At 47.5% G+C, this 16,642-nt stretch overlaps 2 protein-coding genes across 7 annotated transcripts in view; one reads left to right on the top strand and one right to left on the bottom strand.

Annotated features, from left to right (window-relative positions):
• Positions 1-842: 842 nt before the first annotated feature.
• LOC122364779 (25S rRNA (cytosine-C(5))-methyltransferase nop2-like) lies at positions 843-8,916 on the bottom strand. Of its 5 annotated transcripts, none has more exons than XM_043335507.1 (2): positions 8,853-8,916; positions 843-3,011 (listed from the first exon to the last, which is right to left on the bottom strand). In XM_043335507.1, the coding sequence occupies exon 2, from the start codon at positions 2,983-2,985 to the stop codon at positions 919-921; it is 2,067 nt and encodes a 688-aa protein (XP_043191442.1). In that variant the 5' UTR covers positions 2,986-3,011; positions 8,853-8,916; the 3' UTR covers positions 843-918. The 5 variants fall into 5 exon arrangements, with proteins under 5 accessions (XP_043191442.1, XP_043191440.1, XP_043191443.1 ...); XM_043335505.1 differs by lacking the exon at positions 8,853-8,916 and adding an exon at positions 7,899-8,311; XM_043335508.1 differs by lacking the exon at positions 8,853-8,916 and adding an exon at positions 7,997-8,046.
• Positions 8,917-11,655: 2,739 nt separating this feature from the next.
• The window catches only part of LOC122364787 (probable 26S proteasome non-ATPase regulatory subunit 3), a 28,442-nt gene continuing 23,455 nt past the window's right edge, over positions 11,656-16,642 (top strand). For both annotated transcript variants that reach the window (XM_043335522.1, XM_043335521.1), the window contains exon 1: positions 11,656-11,922. The gene's annotated coding sequence lies outside the window, so the exon portion shown is untranslated. The remainder of the gene's footprint in view (positions 11,923-16,642) is intronic.

The following is a 16,642-nucleotide window of genomic DNA, read 5'->3' on the forward strand; positions in this document are numbered from 1 at the left end:
CTATTCGTGAAAACGGGTCCCCATTTTAGATGTTGGACATCAGCGCCATCTCTCGATGAGATCTTAAGGCTGGAATTCGGCTTACCGACATCATCCCTCGATACGGCGCACACAAAGCTCAGCCTCGGCAAACGATCTCGGCCCGACGTCGGCTGGATCTCGGCTGGACGTCGGTATATGCGGACGTACCCGACGTCCAGCCGACGCCGTGCCGAGGCTGGACCGACGTCGGCATGCCGATGCCGAGATGCCGACGTTACCCAGATGTTTGGGCCGGCGTCGGCATGTTTACTGGGTAGTAGCTAAGAGTAACTATCTAGTTACCAAATGACGAGAGCCGAGTATGAAACGAACAGCTGGACCGCAAGCATTGACGATGTAATCGGAACAGACATGTCGCGAACCACGTGACACCCACAGCGGGGCCGTGCCCCCGGTCTTCCGGATGCGGCCGATATCGTGACATAACATTGAAATTGTTTGGTTAAAAAAAAACTGGTCTGAGCACATACAAATAGAGATGAGGCAGATAGGTAGGTACTATTGGTCTCAAGATCAGGGCCCAGGCGACATTGAGTTCGGATGCGGTAAATACCAGTACCCTCGCCACAACTCAAGAGGGTAGTGGGTTTGGTTGGGGATGAGGGGTGTACTCGGCCCGAGTCTGACGGCGGGGTTGCTCGTGAAGGGTATTCACCGCATCAAAACTAGAGATCGCCTGAGGCCCTGAGCCCGTATCGTGAGACCAATAATACGTGTTCTGGCTAGTTTTTTTTTTTCGCCAGAGGAACTTACAGTTTATCTTGCTTCAGCTACAGAACTCGCGAATAAACCGTCCACACTATTTGTGACACCACAGTATATTGTCAATGTATTCCCCTCCCAAAACAGCACATTACACAAGGTTCCACATGACTCTTACGGCTTTTTGTTGAGCCCTTTCTTTTTCGGATTGCGCGCCTTGGGGTTTACCGACTTTTGCCACTTTTTGCCTTTGGCTCCCGGCTTACCACCGACATGTTTACTGCGCGGCGACTTTTGCTGTCCCTGCGGAGCCTTCCTCTTCTTCTTCTGCGGCGAGGGCGCCGCTGCTTTGTCATCCTCGTCGAATCCCTCGTCGTCGTTGGCGTCTACGTCCGCCTTCCTCTTCTGGGGCGGGGCCGGCGCCGGCCCGGAGGGCTGCTCCTCGGCCGCCGGCTCGGTGCCCGGGATCGTGTTCGAGAACTTCTTCAGCTTGGCCACAAAGAAGCCGTCCATGTTGTGCGTGTGCGGGTAGAATCGGCGCGTATGCGTCATGCTTGGGTGGAACCGCTTGGCCTTGAACTTGGCGAACCCCTCCTTGCCGACGGTGAGGCTGGTGGGGACAAGTTTGACGTTGCGCTTGTTGAGCGCGTACTCGATGACCGCCTCGTTTTCCTCCACGAGGATCGAGCACGTGGAGTAGGTGACGTACCCTCCCGTCTTGCTTTTGGCGTTTACCGAGTCGATGGCGGCGAGGAGCAGCTGGCGCTGCAGCTGCGCACACCGCTGGATGTCCTTCTCGTCCTTGGAGGTCTTCACGGCCGGGTCCTTTGCGATAACGCCCGTGCCCGAACAAGGTGCGTCCAGCAGGACGCGGTCGAAGCCGGCCGGCCGGATTTTGGGCATCTCGCGGCCGTCCGTGCACGATATGACGGCATTAGTGACGCCCATCCGGTGCAGATTGCCCACCACGGCCTTGACGCGCGCCTCGTTGGCGTCATTGGCGTACACCATACCCGTGTTCTTCATGAGCGCGGCGATGTAAGTGGTCTTGCCGCCGGGTGCGGCGCACATGTCCAGCACCGTCTCGCCGTGCTGCGGCGCCAGCGCCAGCACCGGCATCATGCTGGAGGCGCCCTGCAACATGTAGTGGCCGGCCAGGTACTCTGGCGTGGCGCCGATCGGCACCTGGGAGCTGTACACCACCAGTCCGACCTTGGACCACGGCCCGATCGGGTCCAGGTTGACGCCGCGGTCGATCAGGCTCGGCGCCAAGTCGCGCCGGCGCGTCTTCAACGTGTTGGTGCGAATGGTGACCGGCCGTTGGATCTCGTTGGCCTCCAGCGCGTCCAGCAGCTCCGACAGGTGGAACAGGTCCATCAGCCGCTCCATCAGGAACTCATTGTAGCTGTAGTAGAGACACAAGTCGCGCCGCAGCTGCGTCACGTAGTCCTGGCGCGGCCGGTCCGCCTGGCGCCGCGCTGCAAAATCGGACAGCACGTGCACGATGTCATGAATGCGCGTCTTGAGCGCCTGCAGGTCGGCGGGCAGGCCGGCCTCGCGCTCCTGCTCCTCGGCCGACGGCAGCACGAACCGGTCCTCCTCCGCCACGTTGATCTTGACGGAGCTGTCGAGTTCCTTTTGCGCCAAACGACGCTCTTTCTTCTCCTCTTTCATCAGCCGTTTGGCGGCACGCTCAACTGGCAGCAGGCCGGCCTCGTCTTCGCCGCTCTCGTCGTCACTGTCCCCATACTCATCACTATCGCCGTCCACATCCCCGCCATCACTGTCTTCGTCGGCGTCGGCGTCCGAAGCCTCGTCACCACCAAAGTCATCGGCCAGCGCGCCATCGGAATCGTCAGAGTCATCGGAGTTGAGCAGTGACGGTTTGGGCTTGAGCCACTCGTCGTTGTCATCTGTGAACGGCTGCGCTGGCAGCTGGTCATCATCGTCACCCGAGTCATCGTCCTCAGAGGGCTCCTCCTCGGAAACATTATCATCCTCGTCCTCCTCACTGTCAGGTGGTGGCTGTGCTTTCTTGTTCTCCTTCTTGGTAGCTGAGTGTGTTTTAATGCCACTCTTCAAATTTTTCTTTGAAACAGGAGAAACGATTTCCTTGTTCACCTTCACCTTCTTTTGAAGAGAGGCTGGCTTAAGAGGTGCAGGGGCGAGCTGATGTTTGGGCTTTACTTTTGGGCGCCTCCCAGAACCCGCCAACTCACCATACTTGGCTTTTCTGCCCATTGCTAACTCCTTCTTACAATCTCAACCTGGAAAAAGAAAAAGAAAACGTCACACTGGGCAACAGAAGTTTGAATACGTGAGCTGTGCTGCTGCCGATTGCAGTTTATATTAGCCCGCACCTGGCCAATGCCGGGATGGAGTGTTTAACCCCCCCCCCCCTCCCACACACACACACCCGTCGAACTCGACTCCTGGGCTAGTTGTCGACTCGTTATATAAACCCACCGAGACAGCCTGCCTGTCACAGCCCGTCTCGGTGGGCTAAGATGGCGAACCGGTGCCTCGGGGTGGATATAGCTGGCGGCTCGCTATCTCCAGAGTTCAGTCGGCGACTGACTCATGACTGACCCTTGGAGTGCTCGGTAAGTAGTCTGGTGCTTTGGCGGATTTGGTTTATGCATGGATCAAGGATTTTCATCCATGTTAAGCTAAACACAGCCAAATAAGCTTCCGCAGCCAAACTATTGGGGAGAGGATTGAGTAGGGAGACCACTCGGAGACGCGCCGATTCCAATTGGTGTAGCTGGACACAAGCCGAGGCTGGGGTGGGGCTTACAGTCAAGGAATTGGTATTGAGCATCTGCACGTGCTTTGCTGCGGAAACTCGACCTCCGACGATACCTTCCTTTATTCAGTGCAAGAACTTAACCCGCGCCCCGCTGGGGGGGGGGGGCAGAATCTGCCCCCCTCCCGTTTTTCGCCAATAACTTCTAAACGCGTTACGCCAGCGACGTCAAACTTTCAGTACCTTATCATACATTAATTTGACACGTTCCCTGAAAATTTGAGCGAAATCCGTCGGAAAATTTTTGAGAAATTGACGTTTTAGTGACGTCATGTTCGCCATTTTCGCCTCAAAAATGGCAAAATTTCAAACGCCGCTAACATCTTCATTTTTAAAGGAATCAAGACGTAACAAAAAAGGTTATACGTGATTCTACTTTGTCTATCAAATGGCTATCTCGGTTTTTTGAAAATTTTGGATTTTGGCCCAAATTTTTTTCTTCAAAAAACTGACTTTTTTGGGAAAATATTTATAAAATCCAAAATTTTGAGTGTATCGAAAAAACCGGAATACATGTCAAAGAAGTGGTCTATGTGCACCTACATACCAATTTTTAGAAGAATCGGTTCAAAAATGTGGGAGTTATTCAAAATTTTATGACGTCACGACAGACAAAATTTTTTGAAAAATGATTTTTTTTGGAAGTTCTGGACCTCGTACGGAAACAAAAATAGCACCATTCGATTCGTCGTGAAAAACTGCATCAGATAGACACCTTTTTAGGCCTTAACAACCAACTTCAAAATTTGACCTCACTTGACCTGACCTTGACCTGACCTCGACCTGAAATTCATCCAGAGGTGGTCCATATCACTTATTGAGTGCGCCTATTGAATTCTATGAGTAAAATGACCCATAAAACATGTGTCGCACATGCCCTTTTCTATATTTTGTTTTTGGTGACCTGACATGACCTGACCTGACCTTGACCTTGACCTTTGAATGACATTGTATGCAACGAATATTGTCTTGGTAGTCTAAGAACACGTTTTGGGCAATCAGTCTCACTCCATTCTTCGGCAACTACGGTGCAAGGCCGATACTGTAGAAACTTGCATCTTGTACCCTTGACCTGACCTTGACCTGACCTCTGACCTACTTAAGCAAAAAAATTTGGGCTCTTAAGATCCGCCTTGTTGAGAGCTTTCGATTGCCGTTTTCCCCGTCTTTCTACGACCATCGGTTCGGAAGTTAGACAGGGGGGGGGGGGCAGAATCTGCCCCCCCCCCCCCCAGCAGGGCGCGTATGGCTGAATAGCCCAGCGGGGCGCGGGTTAAAGAAAAAAAACATATGACTGTAGATGCCAACTTATCCAACAGCGAAACAGGCCCAAATATGGCATGTGAGTGAAGACCATGCAGACATTGACAGATGTTGACAGAATTTCAGTTCAAACATGAACCAGAAAGATGACATAATGGAAAGGAATGAGTGGCTGTATCAACTATGGTATGCCAGACAGGAGATAATGGTTATAAAAAACAAGATGACAATTAGCACACTCCTTCCACTCCAGTGCCCTTTCTCGTACCCCAGACCATGCCTAACCAAACCCAGAGGCATGGGCGGAGAATTGTTTTCAAAGTTGGTATGGGGGCAGTTGCTTGAAACAATGCCTTAGGGGAGAGTGGGGCACTTTCGTGCATGGGACATTTCGTTTTCAGCAGTTTATGGGAAAACAAGTGACTGCCCGAGCTCAAGGTATATTATAAAATATGTCTATTATTGCCGCCCCTTGTGTACTGTAAAAGACAACACGTTTTGGCGTGGCCGAACGAGGTTCGCCACGCCAGCACGGTCGTAGCGTTCCGCGCGGGGATGCGGAAATGTCGGGCTGGTCTTACCCAGATAGAATAGATCTCATCCGCCGCTTATTTTAAAACACGCTTGTAGGTAACTTGGATTTTAACAGCATCTCTTAGAAAATGAGTATAAATGGCTTATTCGTAGTATTTTAGTAGGTTTTTAGATCATTAGCCTTAAAGGGACCCTCCCACCTTCAAAAAAGTTAATGAATTGGCATGAAAGTGATGTCGCTCGGTTCAGAAAGAGCAAAAACGAATATCTACCAAATTTCATCGAAAAATATTGACCGGTTTTCAAGATATTAGACTTTTACTTTTGTTTACTTTTTGGGATCTCCGCTGTTCCTAGCGACTTTATTTGATAGTGCGGCATTTGTTGCGCGCAAAGCAGCATATACCACCGCGTGCTACCAAACGTTTTAGTAAAAGATTTAAAATCGTTAGATTTCCGCTGACGTCACAAATTCTAAGGGGGCATACCAATGCATTAGCCCCTTAGAATCCGAAAACTGCAAGTTTGAAATTCGATATCTCCGAATTAAAGCATTTTTCGATGTTGTGAGTGCCCAAACCGGTATTTTCAGGCCATGGCCACCAATTTGGCTATCTCAACTCAAATCTAATGTTAAGGTGGGAGGGTCCCTTTAAGGACAGTGCATTTATGGAATGACTCTTCAGTAGGCGGAACTATGGTCAAGCGTATCCTTTTTCGGGAACGCATTTTCGTTCCCATGTTTGGGAACGATAAACCCAAATATGGGAACGCCAAGTAGGCATTATTTAAAACAAGAAAAAGAACCGTTAAATGACGTCCAAAAAATATAAAACGATCGTGAACCGCCTGATATTTGTCTCAATATTGTTGGGAAAGAGTTTGATATTGTAACCCCGTCGTAGTTTCAAATCGTTCCCCTATTTCTAAAGCAGTCCATCATCCGGGCCGCGAGCCCAAATTTGGGAACGCTCTCGTACACTGGCGCTGCAAGCGTTCCTTATTATGGGAACGGCGTACCCAAAATTGGGAACGATTTCACCGACGCCTTTCAGGGGCTCTTTTCATTAACAAGCATCACGTCCAACGCCGCAACTTATTGTTAACGCAACAATCATCAGATGACCTTTCCGGCAAGACCGTCGCATGTTTCGCCCGGTCTTCTGCACTTTTATTCCCGTCGATCTCGCAGCGGGCACGCCCCCCTCTGCAGGATTACGTAATTCACAACGCTCAGCGATGTTCAACAAAGTCTTCCATACCTATATCCACCGTCCGCGCTGAGGGCGGAGACATGTCAAGCACCTGTCTGTTTATCACCGATAGTTGACGAGCACAAGGAAGTATCCAAAAATGGGAACGCTGAATATGTTACACCCTCAAAACACCTAGTCCCAATGAAAATCTAGTTTTTTTCTTTCTTGATAAGTGTAAGTGGCAAAAGGCCTGGTAGGATGGGCACGAGGAATGATCGAAATCAGCATAAAAATTATAAATAAGCCACACAGAGCGACCTATATAAGAGAAATTCCCCCAAAACGATCACGATTAGAAACACGGAAGACAAAAACAACGCTCATGACGCTCCTTATAAAACAACTCTTAACAGCTAGCATCCAAATAAAATATGTCTTTTCGGGATGATAAAATACAGCTGAATAATTTTAAACCACTGAAACTGAGTTTACAACAGTAGTTCGGTAAAATCACTGACGTTCCATGCGGTCGTGCGCCCCGACACCAAATGTCAACAATATTACCCTGGGACTGTCCGCGTGTTCGCTTGCATACGTCAGCATCTGGTGTCGCTAGTATGAAACTTCATAACCAGGCGAAAATTATTATACTTGACCTCAAAATGTAAAAAAAACGCTTCATTTTCCTTAAAATTGCAAGTTAAATGTAGTATAGCCCATGTTCTCACCATTCCGTCATTTCAAAAAATCATTAAAAATATCATTCGACGGTCAATTTCCTTGTTCCACGGTCAGATTAAAGATAATTTTATAGAGACATAGTAGATACTTAAATTAGCGTGCACTTTTTTGAGACGTGATGCACTAATGAGTTTTAGTCGGCGAACGGCCGAAAAATTACCTTCCGTTCTCATAAATGGGAACGCCCGTTCCCATATTTGGGAACTCCGTTCCCAAAAATGGGAACGTTCCTATATTTGGGTACTCATGACCATAGTTCCACCTACTGTCTTGTGCTGAAAAGCCGTGTTTTAACGGATGCCATACGAATACATGATGATGGTGATGATGATGATGATGATGTTTATTTATTGACCGATCAATTTTTGGATCTTTACCTCGTTGTTTCCCCAACTGATTTGTAATAGACTCAGCTCAAGCTACAAAACTGCTATTCCAGTACCTACTTAAAAACCCCATGTTAAAAGTACCTAAACTTTTTCCCTTGACGATGTTCAGACCAGCACAAACCTTGCTAGTTTTGGTTCAATCCAGGATTTCATTTCTCTTACTGCAAATAACTACCCAATAACAACCTAAGTTAGGTTACCTAACTCAAACCAACTCAAACTCACCGCAGTCCGCACACACCTATCTGTAAGAATCTTGCACCATGGATTACTTGTTAGTTATCCACGCCTTGCACACACACACCCAGGGTATATTGACTTACACCACACCCACGTGCACCACGCTAGGTGTTTTCCCCTGAGCAGTAACTGTAACAGACGCGTCATGTTCAGCAGCATATGGTAGCTGTCTTAGAGGAAAGTATTTTTTGTTGTGAATGTAAAAAAAACTATATTTTACTAGCACCGCACGCCTTTCATTATTCATCGTTGTGCAAGCAAGGATCATGGATGCATAAGGATAAGAATACACTAGCGATGAAAAATGCAATAATGATGAGCTGAAGTGGCCAAAAAAAACAAGAAGTTATGGGTCTGTTCCCGTCGCTCCTCCCAAAAAATCTCGGATGAGGTTGGATGAGCTTGGAGGAGAGCCGTTTCAGAGGAGCCACGGGAACATTTTCGCGAGGAAATCAGCTGTTTGCGGGCTGTAACGGTCGGCGATTTATGGCGCGCAAATATAAATCAAGAGATAATAATCGCTTTCTAATAAAATAACCTTAGATTAATATCAAACATTACTATTTAAAGATATCCAATCGTCATCAATCACTAAAATCATTTCCACTTCCCTCACATCTCATTTATAAGCAATTCACATTCGTATTACGTGCGCCAAATATGTCTACGCAAGAGCCTCCTCCAAAAAACCAACTTTCGTTTGGGATGAGGGAGGAGGCAAATAGTGGTGGTGAGATGTGAAATCAAGATGAGCTTGGAGGAGCTTGGAGGAGCGACGGGAACGATTTTTTGAAACGAGAGGAGGTTAGAGGAGCTTGGAGGAGGTTAGAGGAGCGACGGGAACAAACCCAATGTAATGTTATGACTTATACTTAAAACGAGATAGTTTCCAGCTCCAGCAAAAACTATTCGGACTGATGAGGTTGCAGAGACACAAACCATTAAGAAATTGTCATTGTTAATGCCGAGATGTGGCAAGCTCTTCTCTTGCTGTACCTTTAGAGTTTAGAAGTTCCAGAGGCCAGGGCCTCCTCTAAGGATTTTTCACTGGGTGGGCAAAATTTTCGCCACTTCCCCGCCCAAGGGCGGATCCAGCCACTTGTTTTGGGGTTCAACCAATTTCAAAACCTGTTACCGGGGGGGGGGGGGGGTGCGGGGATGAGACGAAATAAGCTGTGCCATTATTGGAAATAAAATGATAGTTAACGTTTGTCGTATGTTTTATGGTTAGCGATGCTCGAGCGATTCGTTCCAGATTACATGTACAGCCCTCAGCAGACTGCGTGGTAGGTATTCTTTTTCCGACAAAACTGATTATAATTCAAAAGTCATGTTATCAGTCGGTCGAAGCTCACTGCAAATAGATGCGCCATGCTCCACTCCTTCGATAGGGCCTATCAATAAACAAAGCATACCTACGCCTTGTGTGGCAACAAAATGTTTAAGTTCGTTTTGGGGGCAAATATAAACTTTTGGGTTTTGTTGCCAAACTGGATGGAAAATGCATACGATGATAATGCCAATCTAAGCTGCGGAGTCTCGCGCATCTTTCTGTTACGATTTCCGAGTGCCCGATAGCATAGTATTCGCGTTATTCTCGGTTTTGTCGAAAAAAAGGATACCTACCACGCAGTCTGCAGAGGGCTGTACTTGCAGCCCTCCGCAAAAACTGCGTGGTAGGTATTCTTATTTCGACAAAACCGATACCTAATATCTCAAAGGTTATGATAATCAGTCGGTCGGAACACATTGCATATAGATGCGCCATGCTCCACCCCTTCGATTAATTCAGTCACTGAACAATGTGTACTCTTACCGTAGCAAAAAGCAAAAGTTTGTTTTGGGGGGAAATATAAACTTTTGTGTGTTGTTGTCAAACTAGATGGAAAATGTATACCAAAATAAGCCCAATCTAAGGTGCGGAGTCTCGCGCGTCTTGCTGTTACGATTTCCGAATGACCGTTAGCGTATTCGCGTTATTCTCGGTTTTGTCGAAAAAAGATACCTACCACGCAGCTTGCAGAGGGTTGTACCTTTATTGCGTGCCTTTTCACTTACGAGACAATTACTTGATAACTCCAATATCGGCAGGGGCGTGGCCAAGGGGAGGGGCCACGGGGGCAATGGCCCCCTCCCTTGAGCGCAGAAGGCGCCATGGGGGCCCCACAGGCCCCGGGATATTTTTTTCTAACACTGGATAAAACGTATTTTACTCGGAAGCAAATTTATATCAATTCAAGTTTCATTTCTGTGGCCCTGGTTACCCGAGGTGCCCCTGATTACCCAATGGGCCCCTGCACTCATCCGAGGACCCCCGGTTTCCTGGGGCCTCTGGTCGCCCAGGGGGCCCCTGGTCGCTTGGGGGGAGCTAGTCGCCTGGGGGCCCCTGGTCACCTGGGGTTCTGGTCGCCTGGGCCCCTGCCCCCTGGTCGTCTGAAAGAACGTTTGTCACCTGCAGCGGCATAGCCAAGGAGGGGGCCAAAGGGACCATGGCCCCTCCTGGAAGCCAGGGGTCCTTATTCCATAGAGGCCCCTGACTGACACAGTGGGCCCTTGGCGACGCAAAGGCCCTGCGGCAGATCCTTTGACACAGCTGAGTAGTTATTCTTTGGCCAAGAGAGACCCAATTTTAGAGCCTTGGGGCCCTATTGAAACCAGGGGGCCAGTTGGATGGGATGGGTCCAACTTGGGTCCAACGGTGTGTAAACAGAATCAATGCGTTCCGACTGTTGGTCTGACCCTATATCGGTTTGAGGGAGCTCGGATCGGATCCACTGTCGATCTGAGGGGCCCTTATCGGTTTGAGGAGGCCCTCAAATGACCTGAACGGGCCCTTAGTTTGTCTGAGAGGGCCCTACGTCGGCCTGACTGGGCCTCTGCAAGTGCAAGGGGCCTTTTGTCGGTCTGAGTGGCCCTAGACGGCTTATATGACCCTCAGACGGCTTACGAGGCTCTCATGGGCTATAGCGGGCCTGTGACGGTCTGAAGAACCCTCATCCGACCTACGGGTCCTCAGACCGCCATCAGAACCGGCTGGCGACTCTATGAAGCTATTCGTGGGCCTGTCTAACAGGGGCCCATATACTGCTTACCCCCTCAGTTCTAATATTGTTTGTTAATGAATATTTTTTCCATTTATTTGGGCCCCATCCAAAAAAAATATTGGATGCAACCCGATGGCTTTTTGGATTTTGAGGGGGTTATCTTGCGCCCTTGTGCGTTTAGCCCCCTCCTTGAGGAAATCCTGGCTACGCTCCTTAATATCGAGCAACCAGAAAACTTTTTTTGACCTTCAAACAGCATCCAGTTTGCTTAAGACCGGAAAGGTAGTACCGGACGTCCGGCCGGACCTTTATTTTTGCATTTGCTTCTGGGTGGGCAAATCGACGCCACTGGGTGGGCAATTGTGGCGACTGGGTGGGCATTTGCCCACCCAGTGGGTATGTTAGAGGAGGCCCTGCCAGAGGCAGAAATTGTCATATGTCGCAGGTGAACGGTGTCCAGGATAAAGGCGATAAAGGGATTTCCCTACCAAGGTTCCTGCTCCAAATATGCCTCATCATTTGCCGCAAAGTTGAAACCAAAGTTTTATTCAGTATTCTCGAAATTCTACTGACGTCATTACAGAATGACCAATTGGGTTGCCGTAAAGGAAATAATTCTTTATCTTCCTCCAATAGAATTCACGAAAAACTAACCTATCTTTGTTTCTTATGACCGATTAAAATTTAATCTAGAATTTTGATTGTACTCCATGGCTTAAAGCTTGAGTTGAGTTGCAGTTTCGATTCAGCGGTTTTTGTGCATGTCAATGTAGGGATGTGTATATATGACCGTGGGTGTTGTGGTGTATTGTGTGTGTAAATTACGTCCATCAATTGAGCAGCAGGTTGATATTCGCGAATATCAAACTAAAAATTAGATATCCGGACGGGAAATTGTGTACTTTTGTCTTGTACGTGTTTGGGAGTTTCATCGTAACTATACCAATACCGGCTTTTGCTGTGAGGTAAGTTTGAATTGATTTTTAAGGTCAAGCTACACTAGCGTTACCTACCAAGGGCGTCACTTTTCGAAATTTATTGGTAGGGCTCTAATGGTTACTTTAAGGATAGCAAAGCCATTTTTATCATGCACTGCAGAGACGGCGTTTGAATTTTGACAATCGGTACAGTAGTTTTGGAGTTAGGAGGGGGCTATGAATAACAGGGCGGTGTTTCACGGGACGCTGCTACCACGCTGCTATCAAATTGCGCGAGCTGACGTCACACTTGTAGTGTTGGAGCAATGGGCCTGTTGATGTTTCCATGGAAACCCAATTTGACACTGTAAAAGCAGCGTGCTGCTATCACCGGTGAAACAGGGCCCAGCTCTCCAGTGGGGCACGGGATCTTGGTGAGCAGTGTATTGCAAAATGTTGCATAGGCGCTGAGGCGCACGTTTGCGCACCTTTATACTGTCTCAGTCCCACGCACAAGGGGGAAAAGCTCAAATTATTGAGCGCTCAAAATATTGAGCGTGTGACGTCAGAGGCTCCCATAGGCGTAATGCTGAGGGCTCAAAAAATTGAGCCGTTTCAGGAACACGTTTTGCAAAAGCAACTCGCAACACCTAGGGAGAAATGGCAACACCCTAGGAGAATCACTAATGATGCAAAACAGATTAGGCTTTCATATTTTTCACTGCTCAAGCTTCAATGATTGGGGGAACACCAATTTCTAGGTCGAAATCTTACGGCATACCAGGATGACTTAAAAACAGGCCAATATTTATGTCGAAATAAAAGTTATTTTTTGTCCATTCACGTTTTTTACTAGGGTTCTGTTGGAAAGAGCATTTTTTATACTACCCAAAATGATTGCGATTCAATTTCACATTACCCATATCGGAGAATATTTTTCATTTGGCGGCGCCGTTTGTTTATTTCGTCGCGACGTCTCCGGTCGCGTGGTTGTCGTCGTCCTTGTGTTGAGGGTAAGTTTTTATCGTTTTAGTTGTACTTAGATGTTAAAAGGTACACTGAAAAGTTTGAATATGCTGTGATTTTAAATTCGGAAACACGTAAACGTCAATCAATTCACGTTTTCCTCGATTTGCGTGCAGATAAGTTACTGTCGACGAAAGTGGCGCCATCCGATATGATGTTTTGAAGGAAGGAGACACAACATATTTACGTGAAAATTTTTGTTTTTTAGTGGTCTAAGTGCTTCAAAGAGGCTGTGAATGTTTTCTTCACACAATTTTTCATTAGTTATGATGAGGTAAAAGGTAGTTTCAGTCTTAACTTTCATATAAATGACATTAAAACATATGATAGTCAACTGCTATCAGTGATTGAGTACCTTGATATTTGGCATTTCTTATTAATTTGAATGTATTCTCTATCCATATGTCCTGATAGTAAGTGACAATACTCTGCCAATATGTTTCCATAGTTTTCACATTCATTTTCCAGTCCTTTACATAACATCACAATTTATTATCAACAAAACTCAACTCCTTCATTACTTCACAACACTGACAGCATGACAGACTGACAGTCAACTATTGTGTGGGTGAATGCTGAAACAGGATAGCCACTTTGCTGACTGGCTCGCTCATATGAAATAAGATAAAAATGATCCTTTATATCATTTCCATCTGGAGGATTGGAGTCAACGGAAAAGGAAGGCCACTTTCGAGCCTCAAGGTCTAGGCCGCCAGACGCCAGTGGGCAGTCGCCACCAAATTTATAATCGATTAATTCATTATTACCTATACTTTGAGACCCTTAGGTCACTGGGTCAGCATCACATTTTCAGTTTCAATATAGTAAAGGTTTTTATTTGTATGATGTGAAATATTTTCCTGAATCAGAATTTAATTATCCCTAGGTACCTGGTAGAGGTTTTGGATTTAATGCTCATTGTTGGTGTGCAGTCAGGATTTTTTGACAGGTCCAGATAGGGAATCCTGAGCAATTTTATAGTAAAGTGGTCTCCTTATAATCACCACACATTTTATCAAAAGCATTTGCAGAATTCATTCAATGAAGAATTTTATCAATGTTGCACCCATTTCTTAGACGACCTAGGCTGCATCTTTTTTTTAGTTCCTGTTGTATGACATATTTTCCGTTTTGTTCCACTGCATAAAGAAAAAAATCGTTTGAGATCACCAAACAGCTTTTCTTTTTCTGGCAGGTCTGCACAACCAAGCGGTCGCTGGCGAGGACGTCGGCCGTCTCTGTGGGTAAGGTCATCTGCTCAACCTTTGTGGAGATCAGCAAGACGTCACTAAGATGAAGACTTCGCTGGAGCAGAAACCGCTGACCCGTGTCCGATCGGGCAGGTCATGCTCGACGGCACGAGCCACAACTCGAACGACTCGGTGACATCAACAACATGGTGGAGCAGGTGAATGAGTTTGGCGACGTGTTGTGCGACTGCAAGAAGGGTTGTCTGCGTGTTCTGGCCGGCGGAGCGGCGACGCTGCGCAGTCTGTGCTGGCGGTGAGCAGCTGGCCGTGGTGACCGCGCGCGCCCACATGCGCCGACAACCTATGCGGCTTCGACGGCCCGGGACAGCCCGATGCCGCCCACTATGCGACGCCGACCGCGCACTGTCCGCACGGCCACATGGAGGTGTGCCCGCGCCTTTTGCCCGCACGCCGCTACCTCGCAGCTGGTCTGCAACCACGCCATCACCGCCTGTAGCCCGATAACAAAACGGCTGTCTGATAATGCCGCGTGTTCTTTGTGATGTTGCTACTATGATCGTTGCTACTGCTGGTCTGAGACTCGGGATGTTTCCATTCGTCTTTTACATGTTAAGGATTTGATAATGATAAGCTTAGTCCGAGCTTAGGTCGTTTATATCATTTGTTATATGGCATATTTTGGATCAAAGCAGTACGACACTGCCTCCTGCTTTTGTGATGTATGCTGGCAAGACGCAGGTTCCGGTCGCAGGTCACCCGGACCGGGTTCCAATGTGGTCGGGCTGGCATGCGATAATGTGATGTTGTTTTGCTCGTCTCTGTGTTCCACACATGATGATGTTTGTGAATCTAACCCACATTGTATAGTATTTTTGTTTGTTTGCGGCCGATGGCCTTGTAAGTTGTAACCGTGGCAATACAGTTTTTCCTGCTATAATTCTCCAATATTCAAGGGTGGGTGGATATCTCTGTATTCACGTATTCCCTTCTCCCAGTACAGTCAGAGAATATCAATTACAGTATTCTTACGGATTATTCAAGCCTTGTATAATTATTTGAGGTGTGCCGAATCCGAAAGACAGATAAAACTACTAGCGGAAAATGTGACATGATGCCATGGGTTTGTGAAAAGTTTAGGTACCACGTAGCATTCAACTTCCTGCATTTCTGTTTCAACTCAGTTTAACGTATTTCAACGAACATAACATCAAAAATGGCAGCCAGTACCGGCTTCACCTGTCACGGAGAACGCTCAAAAAATTGAGTGTAGATGCTGGCCGGCACTCAATTTTTTGAGCGCCAGCTGACTGTCGTCTGTCGTGGCGCTCAATTTTTTGAGTATCACGGTCCCGAACGACAAGTGGCGCTCAAAAAGTTGAGCGTCTTTAGGGCATTTTCTTTCCGAAAACACCGATATAAATTATCACGGCGAGTGTTCGAGAAGAAACCTTGTTGCTCTCTCTTGCCATTGATACCTTATTTGGATACGATATTTGCCGTAGTGTGACGCTAAAGGCATTGTAAAATACCATCGTTTCGCCTATTCATTCATAATGGGGCCCGCTCAATTTTTTGAGCTTTTCCCCCTTGTGCGTGGGACTGGTCTGACCAGTTCAGTAACATTCCAGTGCGTATTGTGACACAATTTAGAGCGGGACCAAGAGGTACTCAAAAGATTGATCTAACTAACTTAGTGATCGATGTTAGTTTAAAAAATATGAGATGACGCACAGGGATGGATATCTGTGCTGAGTTGGGGTAGCACGAGCTTTCCCAATTTCACGGCGACTTGGCTTTGGAGCCGCAAAGACAGCGGAGGTCAAGGTCACTGCTGGGACGGTGGCAGATTTGCTGCGCCCATGCTACCCCAACTTGGCACGTTTGTCCATTCCACCCCTGATGACGCGATGATATGCTGATCTCTCATGTTGCTTGATAATGCGTCTCGTCTCATCTCATTTTTCTTCGAGCAGGATTGATCGTAACATGTCACAGAACAACTCATAAAAACATTGACGCGGATAACTAACACACATAGGATCCCCATGGCATATACTTTGACTCTTCAAACATCCGTTAATGATGACTTGTCCACCGTCAACAAAAAAAAAAACTTTGTGTTTGATGTCCCTTTTCCTCATACCAAGATGTTGCATGACCAAATAACTGTCTTGTATGTAAGGTGTTGACATTTTGCCATCAATTGGTATGCTTTTTGTTTTCATAAAAGCAAAAGTTTTTTGGGATTGTGAGGCTAGACCGGTTCAAACGCCTACAGTGCGCCCCGAGCGCGACTGTCCACAGTGTAGCGACCTGGGCTGCCCAGCGGCGCGCTGCTTGATGTGTTACGAGGGCCCGGACACACTGTAGCACGTGCTACTAAGGTGCTCGTGGTTGGTTTTCGTGAGGATCCGACTATTTGGCAATATAAGACCGGCCCCCACTTTTGACTCCATCCTCAGGACATTCAAATCCTTCACATCCGCGCCGAAACCCTCGGTCCGGGCTGGGCAGGCAACTTTATCTCACTT

Source organism: Amphibalanus amphitrite, unplaced genomic scaffold (genome assembly GCF_019059575.1).
Source record: "Amphibalanus amphitrite isolate SeventyFive unplaced genomic scaffold, NRLGWU_Aamphi_draft 000697F_arrow, whole genome shotgun sequence".
NCBI lineage: Eukaryota > Metazoa > Arthropoda > Thecostraca > Balanomorpha > Balanidae > Amphibalanus > Amphibalanus amphitrite.

Bases quoted from the DNA above. Each gene is read 5' to 3' on its own strand.
- LOC122364779 (XM_043335507.1), bottom strand. From the start codon at position 2,985: ATGGGCAGAAAAGCCAAGTATGGTGAGTTGGCGGGTTCTGGGAGGCGC.